The following is a 22433-nucleotide window of genomic DNA, read 5'->3' as shown; positions in this document are numbered from 1 at the left end:
TCAAGTTGTGACTTTTTTCCCTACATAGTAGCTCTAAAAATTGTCAGAACACCCCATTCAAGCTATTTTTCCACATTTAGGACTCCTGACACCACTCTGGCTCTTGCAGCACCATTCAGCAGTATTGTAAAGCAGAGTACAGACACCAGAAGGCAAGTCAGCTGAGCTTTAGCTTAATAATTACAGTTGATTACACTTCAAGCGGCCTTCTGATGGGATACAGCTCGGATGACAGCCTTGTGCAACAAAGCCTGTTGGTGAATTTTTAGAGCAGTGGTCCTCACTCCACTTAGTCAGTATCATCAAGACGCTATCGATGGATCTCCACGGGAGAGGTCCTCGAGAGGCAGTCAATAGCACTGCCTCCGAGCCAGCGCAGTCCTGCTGATAGACCAGGCCCACAATGAGAACGCCTTTTCATTTCCCATTACTGTAAGAAAAAATTAATTTTGGAGGCCACGCAGCTCTCAAACTGAGATAAGGGCAAAAAATCCTGTCTCTGGGATACAGCTTCAGCTCTACTGCCACAAGAATTCCCACTCAAAAATCATCGCTTTCAATTTGTGTTATTAAAACTATATTGCTTGCAGGAGAAAGTGAAATATCGCTCCTTCTGCCTTTCACCTGCACCTCATGCCTGACTAGAACTGATACACCTGTGTGCATGGCCCCCACTGAACATTAGGGGAAAAAAAACAACCCAAGGTTTTAAAATCCATTTTCAGTTCAGGCCTTCAGAATGGCACTGACACAACTGAAGGTACAGGATATTTTATTTTATTTTTTTTAAATCAGCATTGCCACTGGAGAAGAATTAAGCTACTAGCCTTTTGCTAAGAGTGGTCATCGATTAGGTCTGAATACAGGAAAGGGAAGTCCCCCTGTACGCCAAAAACATTCAAACATTAATGCGAATGCGCAAATGCATCATTTTAAAGACCAATTCATACTGTCATAAACTGACAACCAAGAGGAACATTCTTTCTTGACACTTCACAAGAGAATACAAGTTCTAGTTTACTGAGCTCAGTTTACAGATATTTTTGCAAGCATAGGATGTGCTGCCAGTAACGGATGCTGTGACTGAAATCTTTAACTTGCATTTATTATCAAAGTCATACTGTTTACATCTGTAATGTCAACAAGATGCCACAACTACAAAAAAAGATTGTGCACATTGCCGTTTCAATGCAAAAACAGTAAAATGGAAATCCATTTGTTAAAAAAGTAATTAAAATTACTCCAGAAAGCAACTGAGTTGTTTTAACACCTTTACATCCAGTCAAATTAAAATGGTTAACAAGAAAAAATACAAATTCAAAAATCTGGTATCAGTGTTAAAAAGGCAACTACTTAAGCATTTCTATCAATTCGCACATCAATCTCCCTCCCACGAAGCTGTATCCCATTCATCATACGGCAGGCTCGCTCAGCTACTTCTGGGGACTCAAATCTAACCACACCACATCCTTTAGACTTCCCATTCTCCATCTTGATATCAGCATACAGCACATGACCTTAAAAAGAAAAGAAAGGCTCTTGTTTAACCTAGCAGGTACCACGTAACTCTCTATCAAGTCACAGTTCTCTACCTTAAGCCACAGAAAGTATACCTTTAGAAGCTACCGTTACTTTGAAACTCAAAGCTACAGGGCAACTTTACCAAGACATTGTTTTAAAGAAGTGTTCTCAGTTTCAGAGATTAATTAATTCAGACTGCTTCACTCAGTTCTCACTCAAGCAGCAGCATCAGAAGTAGATGAATGGAGCAAAGCACAAGCTAACAAGTCCCGTCCAACTTCTCAATGCACACTTCAGTGCACACTTCACATCACAACTGATGAGGCTGGGCCTTGGTTTTGCCATCAGACAAGCAGCACAAGGTATTGGGTAGCAGCAGGTGAATTCAGGGTTTTTTCAATTATTTTTTTAAGGACAGTTTTCCCAGACAACTATGTTCATTTAGATAGAAAGAATCTGTGCAGCTGCTTTTCAGCAGTTCTCGGGACTTCGTATCTCTATTCCTATCTCTTTCCGCAACTACAAAGAGGTTATCTGCATGATAAACCCAGCCCCTGAGATGGAGAAGGGAACAAATGCTTAGAAGAAGCACGTGTTAACTGGGTTATCAACTGACCAGGCATTTCTTTCTTTTCAACACTGCAGAACTCTTGCTGGTACAGCAGGGACAGTATATACCCTCACAACACTTGTCCAGGTTTAAGATCTAGTATTTCAGTAAGTCTGAATGACATTTTAGTTAAGATACTAGCATCAGGGACATACAGAGCCAGAAGTTACTGTTTAATTCGTATTCAGTTCTCAGAGTAATTACCAGTGATAGAGCAACTTACCACATTCATTGAATTTATCTTTCAGCATTTTCCATGTAAAATCAAAAGGCAGCTGTGAAAAGAGAAGAACAGACCATTACCGAGGATCTGTTGAACAACTTGCAAGCACTGCCAACTCTTCAAAACATTATTTCCTTCCTGGGACAGCTATTTTTCAGCATCCTCATTTACAGACGCAGAGCGCCCTTCTCCTGTTAAGGAAATGGCTTCGATTCACAAAAGCCTACCTAACTCCTCCTTTGGCAGCATCCAGTATTAGATACTGTGACTGAAGTCAACCGAGCACAGATGATATCAACATGTCAGTACCAATTAATTTCAGGAGGAAGGAAGGTAGGAAGAAAGCTACTCACATTTCTCACAAATATCTGACAGGCTTTTCTGGCCACCCCAGCTGCAGGTCCTCCAGTTCCTCCAAGGGAGCCTGCAAAATTGCCTGCAAAGTTTCCACGTTCCATGTCCATTGTTCTTTCAAAATTGCTTCCCATTGCAAGTCCCATTCGATCTATGCCTGCTCCCATGCCCTGTCCCATAGCAGGGCCCATTCTTTCCATATTAGTGGCTCCAATGCGCTCCAAGCCCATTCTCTCCATGCTAGCAGCACCCATACGATCTATTCCTATTCTTTCCATAGGAGTGGCACCTATGCGATCCAAACCAGCTGGCATTCTCTCTATGACCTGACCCATTCCAGTTCCCATTCCAGCAGGGACCATACGCTCCATACCTATACCCATTCTATCCATGCCAGAACCCATACGTTCTACACCTGATCCCATTCTGTCCATAGTGGTGCCAACACGGTCAATGGCAGCGCCCATTCTCTCGATACCAAAGCCTATTCCAGAACCCATTCTTTCTATGCCAGAACCCATTCTCTCAATAGCTGGGCCCATCCTCTCAATGTTAGGAGCAATGTGATCTATGCCCAGAGGGGCCATTCGGTCAATTCCTGAACCCATTCGCTCCACGTTGGAGCTCATGCGATCCAAAACGAGACCCATCCTGTCTATTTCTGAGCCTACTCTCTCCATCCCATGCCCCATCCCAGAAGGTATTCTTTCTATTCCCGAGCCCATACGATCAATGCCAGGTGCCATCCTCTCAATCCCAGGAATGCTGGCATTTCCACCACCTGGAACACAACACACAGTTTATCAGTAATCATACAGGGACAAAAAAAAACCCTAATACATGCTTACACGACTGAAATGCTTTAAGCTTTATCATCATTCAGAAAAGCGACTGTACTGTGTGCTCTGTTGCTGCAGGATATGAAGCAAAGTGTTATTTCAGATGGTAAGAAGAGTACTGTTGTTGATTACGCAGACCATCATGACTACAACACACGATTTAGGGGAGCAGTCATCTCATCAGACCACATACTATAGTTGGGATGGAGAAAGCCCAGGAGTGTTTCTCACTCTTACTCCTCTGATTCTCTCCCCCATCCCACCGGTGCAGGGGGAGGGAGTGAGCGGCTGCGTGGTGCTTAGTTGCTGGCTGGGGCTAAACCACGACAGCGTCAAGTGCATACTTCAATTATCTACATATATTTAATGAAGATAAACAAGATGAACCTATGTTCAAGGAAACTGAAGCAATCACATTTACGAACAGCACTCATCCTGCTTCAGTATTTCTAGCTTCAGTAGTACCTTAAATAACACAGAATGGTTTGGGGTTACATGACATTTGTACTTGTGCAAGCTCGTTGGCTTTTTTTTTTTTTTTTAAATGAAGAAACAACAGCAATAAACACTGAGTATTTCTTCAGCTGAAAGCCAGCAGCATGGTGCATTTGTTTTTAGAGTCTCCCAGAAAAGGGCTACTCCCGAGCAGGCAGGCAGAGCCAACTCTTGGTTATTAAATGTTGTGATTCAGTCATTAAGCAAGTAAAATTAACTGTGTAAATTGGGAAGGGGGGAGGTCTGCCTACTTTGAGATATTTGAGTTCAGTTTTGTTTCAGAAATTCTACAGTTTTGAGTACTTCATTACTAAAATAGTCCAGTATTTCCAGAGAGTCACTGGGCAACTTGCTAGGAAACTAAATGTTACACAGGCAGCGGGAAGGAGCAGGACTTTGTTTTCACTGAAAAAAAATTTAGTACCTTACCAGTAGCATTTCAAGAATGGACAACTGCCAAAGCTACCAGTCTAAAAATATTTTTTTCTAGTCTTCCAGTAATCTTTTTTCAGATGTGTTTTAATGCATAATATTGCTTATCTATTTAAAGATTATCTCCCTCAAAACTATTTTTATTGCATTATGAGATATATATATAAAAAGCAGTGAGTTACCATAACTGAATTGCTGCTTTAAGTGCTTTGAGTTTTTTGAAGACCGTATTTGCTTTGCAACCTTCATTTTAAGGTAAGGATATTTTTGTCTGTCTTTTTTTTTTTTTAAGACTTACCAAAAAAAATCACCTTTCCTTGCATACAAGATCCAATTTTATGAAGAGACATCTGAGTTTTATCAGCATCAGTGTACTGCATTTCACTTTCTTTACAAATGAATTTAAGTTATATCAAATTAACAGAGCACAGCAATAACAGAACAATCTCAGGAACTGGCTGAATCAAGCTGTACACACACAGAACAGATGCTCACTGAAGACATTAAAAATGTTCAAGTTCTGAATCTTTCCACAAAGCATGATTAATACCTTTTGCCATCTCAAAGCTGTTACAGGCAGAACAGCGCTGCGCTATACTAGTTTGATTCAAGTAGTATTTTACACCAAGTTATTTGCTATATTGATAGTCTTCCTTTTCCCACTGGGGTTCAAAAGGAGAGACCAACAGAAGAACAGTAATTTTAGCACTGCACGAGTTGCACAGTAAGGCATTCTCCTCAATCATCTGATGTGTGAGTCTACACCAGATTCCTAAAATGTCTGGGGGAAGGGAAGGAAATTAAGGTTTTGCCATATTTTTTCCTCCCTACTGTCTAGGCTGCAGACTACATTTCAGTGACAGGATTGGATCACACGTCGTTCAGAACCTTCCTCTTTGCCACACACGTGTATGAAAGTTCAGCATGAAGTTTCAAGACACAGGGCAGTGCATTAAGACTGTCAGAAGGTTTCCTGTTGCATCTGAAATTCCATTACATAGCCCCACAGATCACTACTAGTGTATCCATCTGCATTCTGTACAGCTCTCAGTTTAATCAAAACCAAACCATTACAGCAAATATATATATAAAACATAGTCTGTTTTATTATAACAAAAAACACACACGATTTTTACAGTTCAGGTATGAAAAGCAGGTACTAGAAGTACTTAGCTCAGTGTACTTACCTATTCCTCTCTCCAAGGTCTCTCCAAAACTACGAGACATTCCCATTTCATTTCTTCCAAATTCTCTTTCAAATCCTCCACCCATGGCACGATCCATCTCTGAAAAGATTAAGTTTGGTATGTTCTTCAGGGTGTCTAAGTGACTCGTGAGAGAACATTCTAATCTTTAAAAATTATGCCTGTATTAACAGCAAGGCAAGTTTTTTATTACGTTGTTCTCCTGATCATGTCTTCTTGAGATCAAAAAACAACAAAAAGCAGGACTCGTCTCAATATGGACAAACACATTTGAGGCAGTCACACTGCTCTGGAGAAGTCTTTCTGGTGAATACAGATAGAGCACAGATAGTTTACCTCTGTGTAAACTAGTCCTTCAAGACAATCTCAACGAATCACTTGTTTTCTGCAGCTCAGAGGCCATGAGTCACTTGTGGACACCATGTCAGCTGTAAGCTTTAAGTTTTTCCAGTAAAAGCTGACAAGAGGAAAATGACCAGTCTAGAGAATCTCTCCAGTGTTACACTTTCAGAGAACACAAGTCAGGAGTTGGATATACAAAAACTAATGCCTACCACTCATTCTGCCCATGTTCATTCCAGCTGGGAAGCGACCAATGTTTTCCATGCCGCCAAAAGGACCTTCCATTCCTGAAAGATAATATTTTTTAGGGATTCTTTAGCAACGTGTTTCAACTTAACACTATACTTCACCCACATAAGCTGCTTTCACAGAACATTTCCACAGGCACCAAGACAACTCTGTATCACAGATTCACAAAACAAAATTTGGTCAGAATTTGCTCACACCATATCTCCTAAGCCAAGGGCAGTTTTAACAAGTCACATGACAGAAACACTGGTCATGTTTTATCTGAGGAATTAACCGTTCCCCATATACCTACAGCGGTTTCATTAACACTCAAAAAGGAACAAGTTATTACTAGAGTGGTGACGATTTCAAGAACACAAACGCTTGCTAGACATATATGGCTAAGTTTACATGACTTTCAGAAAGCCCAAGCTATATACATGTCAAAAAACACGGCTTACCTCCCATTTTATTCATTCCAAAGCCCATGCCTTCCATTCCCATTCCTCAAAATAAAAGAGAAAGCTTTATATAGCAGACGTAATTCTACAAAAGTTCAGCCATTAATTAGACTGGCTGTAGAAATAGAGACCATACAACATGTCCACTGTTCGGACTGAAGACCTTACATGTGATAACTCTGAGTAGATTGCAACATTCCTTCTCAGAAAATAAAGCAGCAAAGGGGAAAAACCCATAGGCATTTATAAATTGAAAGCTGAATGTGTGCTACTTTTTAGGTGGCTCTTTAAAACTTGTGCTATTTAAACATGTCCTAAACAAAGATTTGCAAGCCCACTAATAAGTGTTAAAAGTGAGAGATGGTTTTCAAAGTTTAATGTATATTTGCAGTGTCTGCTGCTCATGCTCAAGAGTCAGAAAATGAGAGCTGTGCCTTGACCACAGTGGAAAAAAAATGGAGCAGTTGGTTAAATTCAAGTTTCCATTATCAAGCTCATTACTTAGCTCAACAAAAACTCATTTGGCTTTAACACTCCTAATATACTTCAACTTTTTGTGTAGGCAAAACAAAGCTAACTACCTTCTACATAGCTTAAAGCTCTCATGAAACAAAAGCATAGGAGTAATCTTCTTACCTCCAGGTCCCATGTTGCCCATTCCCATGCCTTTGTTTAAATGATTTGCATCAATAGGTTGACCTCCAGGTCCTAATCCCATGCCAATACCACCAAGACCATCTGAAGAAAATATTCAGATATCAAAAAAGCCTTCTTTCCATAGTTTGACAAAACAGCAAGTTTTATTCTTAAGTAATTGACTTTCATTCTCCAAAAAGCTTGCTGTGTTCCCACTTTGGGGTGTGTACTTAAAGCATGAAAGTGTATAGTAAATCCAGAGTAGATGTGTCTTGAAATATACTAAAAACTCTCAAATATTTTTTCTCATAATCCATTTTCCATCTTACTACTGAGAAAACTTGCTTGTTTGGTTGATTTTAAGCTGACTCCTGAAAAATAACTGGCTAGAACACTGCTTGTTTTGTGCAACTCCTCAATCTAAGGAGAATAGAGTGGGCAATTTAGTATAAAGATCTTCTAACCTTTGCACAGTATTACCTTTGATTGACAAATGGCTTATTTCCACCTTTGCCAAGGTTCTTCCCTTGTAGGTAAGAATTTAACCACAAAGTTCAACCTATCATTATGATAGCCACCTATAGAATTCAGAGCACACAGCCAGCCTCTTCTCTGAGCAAACAAAGTACATAATTCCCAGGCATCATTTTGAATCTTCCTGTACCCAAATGAATTAAGGATTCCCCCAGTCCAAAGAAAGAAGAAAAAGCCCTCATATTTTCCTTAATCAAGAAGAAAGAGGTCTCTGCTTGCACTTGCATCAAACAACAGCTTAATGGCATTCTTTGCCTATGAGAAGAGGACTTCCTCATTTACAGCTCAGCATAATAAACACAGGAAGTGCTGAATCTTGTTTTAAAACAACACAAGATACCCCATCCCCGCCCCAATAAAGGCCAAGAAACAGGCTTCCATTGGTATTTGTTGAGTTTCATACAAAGATAATTAAATTGGAACCCAATGACTTTCTCTTGAAAAAGAGGTAAATCATTATAGAAAATCAAGGCAGGAATAAAAACCGTGAGTGACACTGCTGCTGAATAAAGCTTTGACAGATACACAGAAAACTGAACTAATTAAGAGATGGATTGACTGACGATCACTAAAATTGTGCCAGTTAGCAGCACACAACAGGTTTGGTTCCCATGCCTAAGAAAACAGCAACTGGCTGAATTAACAGAACTACATTAACAGCCACACTTTACATTCTTGCTGTATTTAAACAAATTAAGCCTGTGTTCTCCCGCCTCTAGCTCTTCCTGTTCAATACTTTCAGTATGTCATCACAGCATGGTTGAGGCTGGAAGGGCCCTCTGGAGGTCATCTGCTCCAACCCCACTGGCTCAAGCAGGGTCACCTAGAGCTGGTCACCCAGGACCATATCCACACAGCTTTTGAGCATCTCCAAGGATGGGGACTCCGTAGGCTCTCTGGGCAACCTGTTGTTCCAGTACTCAGTCATCCTCACAGTAATGTTTCCTTATATTCAGATGGAGTCTCCTGTGTTTCAGTTTATGCTTACTGCCTCTTGCCCTGTCACTGGGCACAAGTGAAAAGAGCCTGGCTCCCTCTTCTTTATACCCTCCCCTCAGATATTTATATAAATTGATGAGATCCCCTTTAGAAACCTGAAGACCTGGAAGATTCTCAGGTCCTCAATTCAGTCCTTTCAATTGAAGGAGAAACATTAGATACCCAGAATACCATCACATAAAAGGAGGCACATTTTTCCCTATTGACTGATTAATTACATTTCCATTAAATCCCACTATTAACAGTAGTTTTACAAGGCATCAGGGTCTTTGAATTGCAATTGAGAGGTCTGGAAGCCTTGAGAACGTGAATGGGATACTGTTTTAAGACAAGCTTCTAGCTATGAGCTGAAAGAAGTATCCAAAAAAAAAAAAAAAAAAAAGGACAAGACTGAGCAGCTCTTCTTTACTACTTCCCCCTTTGATATTATTAAGACCATTTGGATCCCAGCTTTCCAAAGTGTGAACCAGAGTCTTACTAGGGCTGGGATCAGGCCCCAGTTGCAGAACAGCAAAATAAAAAACATAACACATTCAGTCATGCAGGAGAGACTTACGAGGAAGTTGTTGGGGTCGCTCTGGAGGAAAGAAGTCTCCTTTGGGAAAGGCTCGTTCGTCCTAAACACAATTCAATACATTAAAGTTTGAGAGAAAAGTAAGAAATTATTTCTTGCCTTTTTTTTTTTTTTAATTAAAGCACAGAAACTCAAAGCTAAAGCAATCTTCACTGTATTTATGATTGTCTTTTAGCAAAATAATCAGAATTAACCTTCCCTGATGGCATGAGTTGACATCACTAGGAGTTAGGCAAGTCACACATTTCCCCCCGTATTTCAACCCAACCCTGAAACTACACCTTGTCCAAAATCAGGAGCACAATTAGCAGTTCAAAAAGCAGTAAGAATTTGAATGTACTTACCATTTTTACATGCATCGGTCTGTCAAACAGCAGCTGCCCATTAAACATCGCTATTGTTTCACTAAGGATCATTGTTCAAGCGCTAGAACCACACAAAGTCTTAAAGTTCTACGTGCTATCTGATGCAGAGTACAAAAACCCAGTCAAAAAACCACACCTCCCCAGGCCGCTTAAGCTATCGTTTACGGACTATCAAAAATCCTTCTGCCTTCTCCAAAAGTAAAAAGCTTCGAAATCCAAATAACTGAATATTCAAAGAATGGCTTTTTAAAATTAAACAATGAGTTAAAAAGACTCTTCCAGTTAAGATTAAGGTCGCTAAGAGATTGCTCAAAACGTGTCTCCAAACCAGCCTAGGTGTTTAAGTGTTTCATCAGTAACTTTAGCCATTTAAAACAGGAGAAAACATGCAAAAGTCCAACATTTCCAAACTAACAAACAGCCAAATTTTGAAGTATGCCACACTAGTGAATCATGGAAGTTTGTGTAAGGCTTCCTCCCACAAGGCTTAACTTACGAGGTGCACATGCAGAATGGAATTAACATTCAAATAGAAAGAGAGGCTTTGGGAGAGGAAAGAGGGAAATATTTTTCTCCTTCCCACACCATAGCAACAAGTTGAGAGATCATGCACACAGTAGTATCTGTACTTTGTTGTTGTTTGGTTCATTTTTTGTAGATTGTTATGAAGCAAACCATCACTTGCACACTGTAAGGGTACAGGGAACAGAGGAACACGCTACGTCAAGCCATCTTACATTGCAAATGGATTTGCTGCATTCCTCCTTTACCTCTATCAAAGGAATTTAAGACAAATTTTTTCTCAGAAATTACATTTTAATACTGGCTGGAACCTAGACACAGAAATTTACTATTTGGGCTAGAAACACATATCCACATGGGAAAGAGAATCCACTTTGTTAATGATTCTGAGCAAACAGCAACAATTCTTTCAAGATGGACTTTTTTATCTTTTTCAGTTTTCCTTATGTTTTCCACCCACTGCAATGGCTTGACTTTCTGTGACATGGCAATATCCTCACTTGTAATACTACAATTGATATTTTCATCCTGCTTTGTTTGCTAAGTTATTTGCCTACTATTTACCATCATTACTCTTCAAGGATACATATAGCCTGAACAGCCTCTATAGCTTGCTCAAAAGTGACAGTGCCAATCCCACGACTTTTGCCATCTTTATCTTCTAGTATGTCTGCCCGAACCACAACACCAGCCATGCTGAATACTTCTTTCAGCTTCTTCCAACCAACCTTGTAATCCAACTGGAAGACAAGTAATATTGGAAGCATGAGAAAGATTTCCATCAAAAAACAGCTTTAGCGTTCTTACATTTCCTTTCCCAATATCAACAATCAAGAAACAAAGTCTTCACAGAGGTAGGATAAAATTTAAATACCATAAAGAATGCTACAAAGCTTAATGCAACGTTCTTGGCCTTGTTCAAAAATACAAATTAACAGACACCATTAACATGTAGGATAATTCTTAATTTACAACTTCACTAGCACAGAGAATCTACAAGACTAGCCACGGAGTAAGTTACTACTCAGTTTTACTGGAACAGAGCTGAAAGACTAAGGCTTTTCTTCTAATTCATTAGATTTACCTCAGTTAAGACCCAGATACTCTATTCACAGATTACACAGCACTTACATTTGCAACAAAGACAGTGCTTCCAAGTCTCCCTGCCTGTAAGGCATGAATGATCTCGTTGGGTATGTTGGGATTGTTGAGTATACTAGGTGGGATATTGATCATGCCAGGGCCGCCTGGGCCTGGACCAATACCCATTCCACCAGCTGCTGCCATGACCTTCTGCATTGCTCTCCTGGCATGCTCACCATCCGGATCCTGCAAAAACAGAAACAGCATACTCAGATCCCTCTGTGCTCCACTAAATGCATGGGAATTTAGTGGATTTAGTGGCATGACTGAAACAGTCAAAAGAAGGAGTTTCCCTTTATACAGGGCTGTCTGCTCCCTATAGATCTCCAAGCCAACTACTTCACATATCATTGCCATCCACTAATTTATTTTCTTTTAACCAGTATGCCAGCACCCTTCAAGTTATCAAGTTATTCCGACTCATGCATTTCCCCTGATTCTGAAAGTGTTTATCTATTATTCAATAGTGACAATAAACCTCACAGTTACATCTGTTTCCAAAGACTGATAAACCCAGAATGGCACTGGGAAGGTTTTGGAAGACAAATGCCAACTAACCCTTGGCATCTTCAAAACGATGCAACAGTTCATTTACCTTGCACTTGGACTTCTTTACAAGACAAGATACAGTTTCAAGAAGATTGGTTTGAGCAACATTTTTCCCCCCACACTGGCTTTTCACCCAAAAAAAAAAAAAAAACCTTTTAACGTATCCCCCTATTACTACATAATCTCATTATTTTAGGACATGCTAGAGAACATGAAGTGTAGGATGAAGAATTCAAGTAAGGAAATAAGATTAATTATCGTCACTTCACTTTATACTGAAAGTGAATGTAAGCACCTTCACAATACAAGGTGAACTTATGTTACTTAGGTTGGAAATGTCACACTGAAATGTTCAGCGAGCAAAATGCACCAGCACTGCAAGACTGCTGAAGAAAGTGAAATGTCAAATAGAATTAATTAGTCAGAAATACAGACGCTTTAAAAATAAAAGCTATTTGAGTTAATTTGAATCTTGATCTGAATTTTAAGACTAAACAATAGCACATTTTGAAAACAGGAGAAAGGATAGCTTTCACATGATTATTTCAGCTACAGAAAATCATAGTAGTCTGAGGTGGAGAACACATTAAAGTGAATATAAGTCACTTCTCAATTTAAATTTCCTATTTCACCGTTAAAATAAGGTATTGCTTAAAACCAGATTAGCTCCAATAGAAAGCCAAGAGTGGTTGTCACACAAACTAAAGTCTTCTGATCAAAGAGCTTTATCTATTCTGCCATAAATTATTACATCATTTGAAGGCCTTCATGCTCCTCAGCAGTGAGACAGCCAACAAGGAGAGGTTACGTACCAGGCAGTTGGCAAAACTGATGCTAATGGTCATCCCCAATAACTTAATTCATTTCACAGTCAGACTGGGGCACTTGGCTGGGCTAAGTGTCTCTAAAGTCCCCAATACTGGTAAAACACTTCTTCACTGATTTCAAGTATCATTTCTGTTCTCTCCGTGTCATACAGGCAGAAATATTCAAGTACAAAAAGAGTTCCGTGAAGAGTTGGGCAAATTTCAACCACTTCTTCTCAAGGACCGATACCAAACAGCAACCTGACTCTCAGTACTAATGGTGTATCAGTAACAGGAAAACTGACCCAGACATGGCCCACTCTCAATAGCTTTTTCTTCCAAAGTCCCCTTAGAGAAGTTAGTGCCTGATGACTCCCAGGTGCAACTATGTTTTTCTAACCTTCCATTTCACCTCTTGCTATCCTTTAAAGGAAGGAAGAGGTCAGTAGTGCCAGAAGATGGCTTGTGCCCAGAAGCAGGCTGCTGCCCCCAGAATTCATTACTCTACTTACAAAATCTGGCAGATCTAAGAAGTGCTGCCACTTGCTGTCCCCGTCTTTCTTCCCAAGCACTCCTCAGGCTACAGCAAGAAGCGAGTTGCTAAGGGCAGACCTTCTGCACACATTCTCTATCTTAGACTCATGCAGACATCTTTCACCCCCCCATCATTAAGTGGGCAGGGCATGACAGAACATGAAGCCTGCTTAGCCACGAACATAGCTCATATACCCTAGGGCCAAGAGTTAATGCTAACACTGAAGTAAGTCCCTTTTTATTTTTGTCTAATTGAATTTTAAATGCAGCTACAGGTTCCAAACTGCTGGAATAAAACTTTAAACTTGTCAATGGTTAAGAATTAACTCATGGTACAGTTGAGCATGTCATACTGTTTGACAATAGCAAAGCCATTAAAATGGAAATAAATCTTTGAAGTACTTCAGAAACCAGCTTATTCTATGGAATTGTTTGTAGAACACATTCATTATGAAGCAGAATTAAAAGGGAAGGCAGTCAAGAATAAACAATACTTATGCAGGTTTCTTCTTCAAATCACTCAGCAAGCGAGTATACCTGCAGCTAAAGCCAAACTCGTGCTTTGTCCAAGTTCTGCATTACTACCATCAGCACCTGTTCTTGAAAATCAAGTTTAGTCTTGATAATCACATTCAAACTCAAGTTCATCAGTACACGCTGATGGTAAAAAAAGGTTGACTGTGGGTTTTTTAATCCTATTTGATGAGTCCTGCTTTTTGTCAATTATTCTTATCTGTAAATGAGTCAGCCGTAAATTTTGACTAAGAACTACCCCTTCACCTTCAAAGTCAACATACTGAAAGAACAGATGCACGTCTTACTTCTTTCACTTTCAATGGTCTTCCACCAAGACTATGCTTGTTCAAAACCTCTGCAGCCTTTTTCATGCTTTCTTCCATCTTGAATTCAACAACACTGTGGGGATACAAGACATCTAAGAACATTGCTTATTTTTTTAAGAGTTTCCTCATTTCTTGCTATAAATTCATAAGTGAACTTACGCGCATCCCTGATGAGATGATTTCACAGGCGAGTAACAGGGAGGAGAGGAGGGAAGAAAGAAGAAATAAAGTAAGTAAAAGCACAAAACACACAAAAAACTTTTTTTTTTAAAAGTCAAATCACATTAGTTAGCCCTAATAGCGAAAATAAATGTAATCTTACCCAATAAAGCCTTCAATACTTGAATTCCATAAGACATAATTTCTTATGCATTAAGAGGATTAAACTGTAGTTTCTGAAGTTGTAACAAACAGAACTAAGTCCCGATTCTCCAAGAAAAATACCACACGCTTCATGTGACCTGTTCTCCTCTGTCATACAGCAAAACCCTTGCCATATTCTCTCACCCTAAATCCATATCCTTCAGTACAGTTAAGTGTGCTCCTACTATTTTTTTCCTTGTAAAATACTGTCGCTGGACTAAAGGACTTAGGTACCTATGAAGGCAATATACATTTACATTTAGGAGTTGAATTCTGTTTACTGGCACAGGAAGTGTAGTTTACAGAACCTGCTTTTGCACACTGGCCTTACAAATCCAGCAAACCGCTACAGTGACGTTTTCCAAAACACAAGTATTACTTTAATATTCCGTACCGCTATACATACTGCTAGGGTCCGTGGGTCATTCAAACAGCCAACGCCAACTGAACACAGTGGAAGACCACCCTAACGCTGTTTACAAGGCCCCATCCCACCTCCTCCCCACCCCAAAAGAAGCTTTAAGCAATCCTATGTTATAGACACTAAGCATACACGCTCTCTACCTTCCTGACTTCGTTTCGTTCCACGCCACCATACAGTTACATTTGTCATGTAGAAAATCCACAGAAGAAATCTCTCAAACACTTACCCTTGACTTTCCTTCAGCGTCCATTAAGAGCTCCACGTATGTTACCTCACCAACTACAAATCAGATTCCAGACGACACATATACCAAGGGAGAAAAGCCAAGAAAACAATGGGAATTTAGAACAATCAACAACCGTGTATGGAGCCTCTGCCTTATAAGAAAGCCCAGAAACACTCCATGTTCACTAGACCACAAAACTGGACAATTACAGGTATGCAGTAAAGTCTTAAAACAATTAAACATGTTCTTGATTTTCCTCCACTGCGAAAGCCAGCTATTTCCACAATATCAGTTTCCTTGATCTTTAGTATCCACTCATTACTTGAGGCAATCCAAATCCATGGGAAAGTCTGCAAAAACAAGTTTCCTTCGCTTTACATAGTATGCAATCTTGTCTCCATAGCCCAGAACTTGAACAGTTACTTGCTTTTCTCTGGATTTAAAGACGAGCTTCCAAACAGGGAGTCAGACTGAACCAAGAGACCAAGAGATCACTGACTGCCTACTATTTATTTCAGCAGTTTTTTAGCCTTTTGTTTAGCCACAATAAAATAAATTTTTTTTTAGCTTCAGTAAGTGGTATTAAACAGTCTGCCATATTTGCTCTCAAGACAAAACCATCTACAGCAACAGGCAAAACGCACTGGAAAACTACATCTGCACCTTTCCTCACAAGATTAGGATTGCCTTTTTATGACCACATAACCACATCGTGTACCTCCAGAATACAACTACCGAAATGGCTGCTGCCTTTGAAGTGACTGGCATACAGAAGAATCATCAAAGAAAACATTTTTTTTACTTTTTCTTTCTGGTTTTAGAAGTCTTAGGTTTTAAGTTTGAGACAGGAGGACTCCAAGTCGCATTATCTGAAAGGTGGAAAGCAGTCTTTGTGGGAAACCATGGCCCAGGCAAGGAACTGGAGTCTCACAATCAAGAGTCTACCTCTTTGCAAGGGACAGAAAGGAGTGTTCAGCCTGACCTCCCACAGGACCAGTCATTTACAGGACACCTAGTGTCGTTATGCAAAACGAACATCCTGAAAGGTCTCTCGAAGCTGGAAAGAAAGGAATGCTTAATGAAATCACTACTTTTTTTTTTTTAATCTCCATTTCTTATTTTAAAAAAATAATTTAGCAATATCAGCATTCCAGCCAAAGAACAGTTAGCTAGACAGAATAAACAAACTCCAATCCATTCGTGTTTTTATGAGGATAGTGTTTGAAACTGGCAGAGGCTAACAAATCCCTTTGAAAGGGACAGGGAAGATCAGAGCATTCGATTACTATCCATAGTTTCACTATCTAAACAATACTTCTTGAAATAAAGCCTAACAAAATTAATTCCAGCCTATAATCTGAACAGTACGTGGTCATGTAATATACATGGAATTGCTTCCACAGCCTGTGTGGTGAAAGGGACTGGGCTGTAAACAGCCCTCCTGGACTAGTCCTTGGTGGTACATGGCCATGCACCGAGTCCAAATATTCAGCATTACCAAGACGTTCTGAAGCCATCCATCTCAATAGCAGCAGCCAGAGTCCAACCAAACTTTGATCAAGAATGCAAATGTGATTCAACAATTTATGTAGTAAGACACCAAATTCCCAGATTACCTACAATACAAAACCACTCCATTTCACAGAGGCCAGAAGTCACAGGTTAGAAGTCTGTGACTTTGCTCCTAATAACGCTACTGAGCCCCTGGATCGAGGGCTCTCCTCTCCCAACCACTAATCGAATTCAGCTACAATTCTTACTTCAGATCCACACAAACAATTCCACAGAAGTTTGCCAAGCTTGAACATATTAAATACAATTTAACATTTACTCTTTTAACCAATCTTTGACCTCTGAACCACGAGATTTCCAGGAGTCTATCCCAGCAGCAATTGTTCGTCACTTGGAAAATCTAGTATGTGCCAATTTTGCTCAGTGCTTCACATTCAAGCCTTATAGACACCTATATTAAAAACTGAATATACATCTTGAAGTTTTCCTTCAAAGGACATCTGAACTTCCTGAATAGCCAAATAAAAAAAAAAAAGTAGGGGGGGAGGGGAACGACACAAATAGTGTACAGCTCAGTATCCAAGACACCAAGTCCCGAGTACAGAACAACTGCAATAAAAATGCATTTTTTCACTGGAAAAACACGTAAAACAATTCAACTTGACACTTCTTCCAGGAGACTATTGTTTGAGGCTGGCAAAGGAAACTTTTTTTTTTTAACAAGCTATGCTGCATCACATTTATTTGGCTTTTTTCTAGATCCCAAACCACAGTATATCAGAACACAAGGCATGAGGGATTAAGCCGAAGAGCAGACAAGGGCAGCCTACGACAGTGCATAGGCAATTAAGCCATGGAAGAGTACCAGCTGCAGATATCCATGTACTAAACCTGCTTCAGAGGGCAAAAGAAATGCACAGTGATCCGGGCAGATTTTCTTTCTGCTAGAAAAATAGTTGGCTTATATCAGGAAACATATCCTATATCCACAAGTGAAGAAATTTCATTCAAGCACAAGAGACTGTTACTTAAGGAACTCAAGTTTATTACCAGACCAGCCTCCAAACGGAGATAAAACTTGCAGAAAACACTAGCTCTAAGTCAATGCAAGTATAATTAAGGAACCTGTTTCCCCACGGTGCCTTGAAGACTTAACTTAGAGCAGACTGATTTTTTTTTTTTTTTTAAACCTCACACTTGAGAAAGTTCAGAAACTCAGCGTTTCCTAAAAGAAGAGACTGAAGCAGAAATCACTGCAATAACTAGAAATACAAACCAAAGGAATCTCCAGCATTACTTATTACAGACATCGGGTTTTTCCCTCAAACTTTACAGCCACTTTCCAAAGAAGTTTATCTGCACAGAAAATTAAGATGTTCAAGCCAGGTTGTTCTGTCAGCATTCAGGTATTCTCCAATGACTGTTCAGGAAGCTCAGATAAGTACGTCCATATGGTGACTTGAGGCATGGCTCAGATGGATTCACCTAGTCCTAAAGACGTATCTGGGAAGTAACTAGGATAACAGGCTCAGACACAGATGACAACTTTAGAATATTCTAAAGTTAGGCAATATGATTTTAATAGTTAGCGACAAACCAAGAAGCTCTGAAAGGCGTGAAAGGTACAGAGACACAAGTCTCACCAAGAGGAGAAGCACAGAAACTGAAAGAGGGGTAAATGTTTTATACCATAGTAATTTCTTTGGCCTACGGGGTCAAAAGTACATACTAAATAGAGACAGAAGCCTCTCAAGACACTACCACAACTATATGGATGTCCCATCATCTTCAGAAGCAAAGAACCACAAGCAATGTGACCAATTCAAGAGGACCCTGCCATCAAAAGCCTCACTTTCAACGTGAGGCAATTCAGAACAGGTCACAGCTCCTCCTTCATTTACAGCGTTTAAAGCTCACAACAGGCAGCCTGTAAAAAGAGAGGGAGAGGAGAGAAACACACTTTCTACATGTACAAAGCTTTAGTTAAAAAGGGGAGAAGAAAAACATTCTTCCCAAAGTAGAGACAGAGAAGAGTTTGCAAGCTATTCATTTACAGTAGGGGAAGGGAAATCTCACTTTTGCATGAGAACCCAGAAAAAAACATGGGTAATTTTGGCTCTTTAAAAGCCCAGGCAGGAAAGAGGGAGTGAAAAAGCTCATTGCAGCCACTGATGAAGGACAGTGCCTCCTTGAAAAGATGGTTAAGGCCAATGACGACAGAGCAACTCATTAGAGCATCTACTGAAAGTAAGGGGGAATAAGTCAGATGTGTAACAGCACTTCCACACTGCTTACTCACCCTTTTCTCTTTGCCCACCTAAACTTCAGTCTGCAAGCACACTGCGACAGAATACTGGGCGCTGAAATCCAGGGGACTCTCCAGTAACACCTGTCTTCAGGTATTGGAGTAACAGCTGTTAGTAGCGAAGTAACAGAAGTGCTCAACTAACATCTGGGATCAAGTACAAGAGCAAGAGGACGAGTTACATCTTTGGGAGGCCACAAAGATTCCAAAAATTTCTGGAGATGGAGCAAGAAAAGGCAGCACATGAAGTTTAGCAGCTGCTCTTCTTCACAGAAAGTTTAAGCTGGGAAAGCTTTGTTGCTTCTTTTCCTCACGTCTGTTCACACATCCAGGTTTTGATAGGAAGAGGTAGGCATGCCTGCTCCGTACTGCAGCTCTGCCTTACGCAAACATGGGTGCAACCATGCTAATACAAACAGTCCCTGGGGTGTCCTGCAATCTTTGAATGTGACATGAGCGTGGCCTTGACTGCAACTGCTCCTGGCTTTGCAACAGAGCGGAACGTTAATTACGGCCTCATTTTACAGCTAATCTTTCTCCTTGTATTGTACGCCATCTTGCTACTCTGGTCAGGAAAAAGGTTTAAAATATGAAATTCTGTATTTCCTAAAGGAACCAATAAATATCTAAACTGCAAATACAAGTTCTTTTTTATCATATGGTATCACCTCACTTATGCCAGCTGCCATGAAGCATTACCATTTTTCTCCCTAAGACAGAGCCATTTGTTGGGGGACAGATTGAGACAGCTATTTAGCATTCAATCATGTTTACGTTTAGACTCCACTTACATGCTGAAGAACTGCTGCCTCATTCTTCTCCTGAAGCCATTCACCAATTGCCAGTTATCAATGCTGATTACATCAGTTTAGTAGAACCTTGTGTTTGTCAGCCAATACAAGGGAGTGTCAAACAAGAACATTTTTTAATTTCATTAATAAGTATGTCTTACTGCATACCTGTAATTGAGTTTCACCAACAAATACACTGAAATGACTGAACCAAGGCATTACTCTTGAGAGACATGTCACCTTTAGAAGACTTCACATGTACGCATCTAAAAAACCAGGTTGCAGAAATATGAGCAGACCTCAAAGCTCATGTCTCCTAAACCATACTTACTGACGCAAAACAGCCGATTGAGGTGAACTCCTCCTACGTTCAGCAACCTGCTATGCCATTGCTGCTAACAGCTTACGTCTTCACGACTGCCAAGCGATGGAGCAGTCATGAAACGCCTATGTTTACCCTTTGTGTACAGATCCGTTTCACATGCTCCCAAAACCTTGAACATTTGGCCTGTAATTCTTACACTTACAAACCAAGAATTCTAACATTTAGATTTTTCCACGGTCACATTCCTGGTTCTTGGAACTACTATGCCTTGTATCAAGACGTACCGATTGAGCAAGTTCAAGCACAGCACAAGAGCACCAATTTGGTAGAAGTCAGTGACTAATTAGAATGAATCGCAACTACACAGCAAATCTCAACTGTTGTATTTTAACAAGCAGTCCCAAAAACCAAGAACAATGCTTCTCAATGTTTAGCATAACAAGCCCTGCAGACAGAATGAAGAAGTTTCAATGTTCCCCTAGGAGTATCTGCTGGAATGAGTAGCTGAACAGCAAGGCAGGAAACAATCTCACACCGGACTTTTCCATCCACGTGAACTGGAGAGAAACCACAAGACACTTGGAACGGAATTCAACATAGTACTTAAAATTAGACATCTACACATAGAGATACGCCTATTAACCAATGTATCTCAAGTAGCAAAGTGAAAGCGTAGTTTAAGGCAAGGGACCATTCCTAATTAGGGCCTGTTAAAGAAGTCTTTTAAGACTGTAATTCTTCATATTACAGAAGACCATCGCTGAAGCTCAAGCACCAACATTTCACAGCCTCTAATTATGGAAGTTTCCCAGGGCTTATAGTCCTGAAGTTCGTTACGCAGACTCAGTTCCATTTTGCCTCCAAAGACAAACATTTTAAAACCCTTTGGAAATTTGTTTTCCCATTCATTAGGCCATACCTTGTGAACACATTAACTATCATTCCTTACCTAGTTCAAACGCAAGTGAACACTGATTGCTATTTTGCGAGACATTTATGACTGATGCTATGTATTTTAGAAGTGACCCACAAGAGGAATGGTTGTATTAGTTACTCTTAACTTGTTTTGAGACATTTTGATGATGGAGAAGCCAAGTATTTTCTTGCCACTCCGCTGCATTTCCAAGGTGACTTGAAAACTAGTTAAGTTGGGCATCAGCTTAAAGAAATAACACTACATTTAGACTTGTCACCACCCGAGAGTAGTCAGCTCAATTTCTTCATCTTCTTCAAGAGATGAAGACGCTAAGGTCAACAAACTAAGGCAGCTCCCATTCACAATGGGACAGTTAAATATAAGTGGGGAAGGGGGAAACACCAGGAACATGATTTCCAAAGCCCTAACTGTGTTGCAGCACATGCCAAAGCACAAACCTGATTTTTCTTTTTTGCAGGTCACCCTTAAATACATTTTACTGCTATCAAATGGCAGTATGGATCTCGTCTAAGCACAAATCACGACCAAGTTTGGGGACACAGCCATATGTACACACACCAGATCAGCAGTAACTAACTACCTTTATTACCCAAAAGACATTAAAATGCTTCAGAAAGTTTTGTTGCGTGTCAAGGCTAAAATCCGGTAAAAGCCTCATTTCCCACCCCACCCCACCCCCAAGAAAAATACTCTTTTAAATCTCCAGTGAAGCACTATTAGCTATATGCCAACATGCCTATAAAGGAACTATCCATCTGGAAGGCTGCCAGGCAGCAGATGTTGTGCAACATCCAAAAAGGCTTCAAGAAGACCTTTTACAAAACTCATGTCACTAAGTCCACCCAGAACCTCAACTCTTAAGTTTACAAACAAAGTCAGCCACAAGTAAGATGACAGACATCACTTGGCCACCTGAGTTGTACATTACCTTTCTCTTTGACCAGGTCTTTCAGAGACTGCCACTTCACATCAAATGGAATATTTGTAATAAAAGCTCGGTATCTTTTAGCAGGATTAGCATATGGCTCAAAGCGATTTCCTCCTCTTTTGACACTTTTCTCTTTTCTTTTTTCATTTTGGCTTGGTCGTTCACCTTCACTGCAAGCAAAGAAAGATAATCACACACATTAACTACTCTGGCATTTGATCAACATTATACCACCTCTTGGAACATAACTTGTTACGTTCTTAAAACTAAATCAAAACTTGCAAAGTTTCATCCATTCACATTATTTGCAAAGCTGTACACCTTTCAACTAAAGCTGGGAGGCACGGTACCAGTGCTACATAGTGTATTGTAACAAAGATTTCCTAACAGCAGACAACTTACGTCATG

At 40.0% G+C, this 22433-nt stretch overlaps 1 protein-coding gene across 4 annotated transcripts; it reads right to left on the bottom strand.

Annotated features, from left to right (window-relative positions):
• Positions 1–1084: 1084 nt before the first annotated feature.
• HNRNPM (heterogeneous nuclear ribonucleoprotein M) lies at positions 1085–22040 on the bottom strand. 4 transcript variants are annotated; one of them, XM_075723469.1, is made up of 13 exons: positions 22026–22040; positions 14170–14287; positions 11472–11669; positions 10927–11080; positions 9798–9847; positions 9436–9496; positions 7347–7448; positions 6711–6755; positions 6234–6308; positions 5662–5760; positions 2708–3489; positions 2355–2406; positions 1085–1517 (listed from the first exon to the last, which is right to left on the bottom strand). In XM_075723469.1, the coding sequence occupies exons 2-13, from the start codon at positions 14269–14271 to the stop codon at positions 1354–1356; spliced, it is 1884 nt and encodes a 627-aa protein (XP_075579584.1). In that variant the 5' UTR covers positions 14272–14287; positions 22026–22040; the 3' UTR covers positions 1085–1353. The 4 variants fall into 4 exon arrangements, with proteins under 4 accessions (XP_075579584.1, XP_075579583.1, XP_009481463.2 ...); XM_075723468.1 differs by lacking the exon at positions 22026–22040 and adding an exon at positions 14374–14559; XM_009483188.2 differs by lacking the exon at positions 22026–22040 and having other exon boundaries at positions 14194–14287.
• Between the last annotated feature and the right edge of the window lie 393 nt (positions 22041–22433).

This window comes from Pelecanus crispus, chromosome 20 (genome assembly GCF_030463565.1).
Source record: "Pelecanus crispus isolate bPelCri1 chromosome 20, bPelCri1.pri, whole genome shotgun sequence".
Classification (NCBI taxonomy): domain Eukaryota; kingdom Metazoa; phylum Chordata; class Aves; order Pelecaniformes; family Pelecanidae; genus Pelecanus; species Pelecanus crispus.
Note: the sequence above shows the minus strand (reverse complement) of the source record. Positions and strands in the feature narration are given on the sequence as shown.

Coding starts and splice junctions, on each gene's coding strand:
- HNRNPM (XM_075723469.1), bottom strand. CDS start 14,271: ATGGAAGAAAGCATGAAAAAGGCTGCAGAGGTTTTGAACAAGCATAGT. Junction 9,848..10,926: donor AGAGGCTGTTCAGGCTATAT/GTATCCTTGAAG, acceptor GTGAAACAATAG/CGATGTTTAATGGGCAGCTG. Junction 9,497..9,797: donor GACCGATGCATGTAAAAATG/GTAAGTACATTC, acceptor AATTGTGTTTAG/GACGAACGAGCCTTTCCCAA.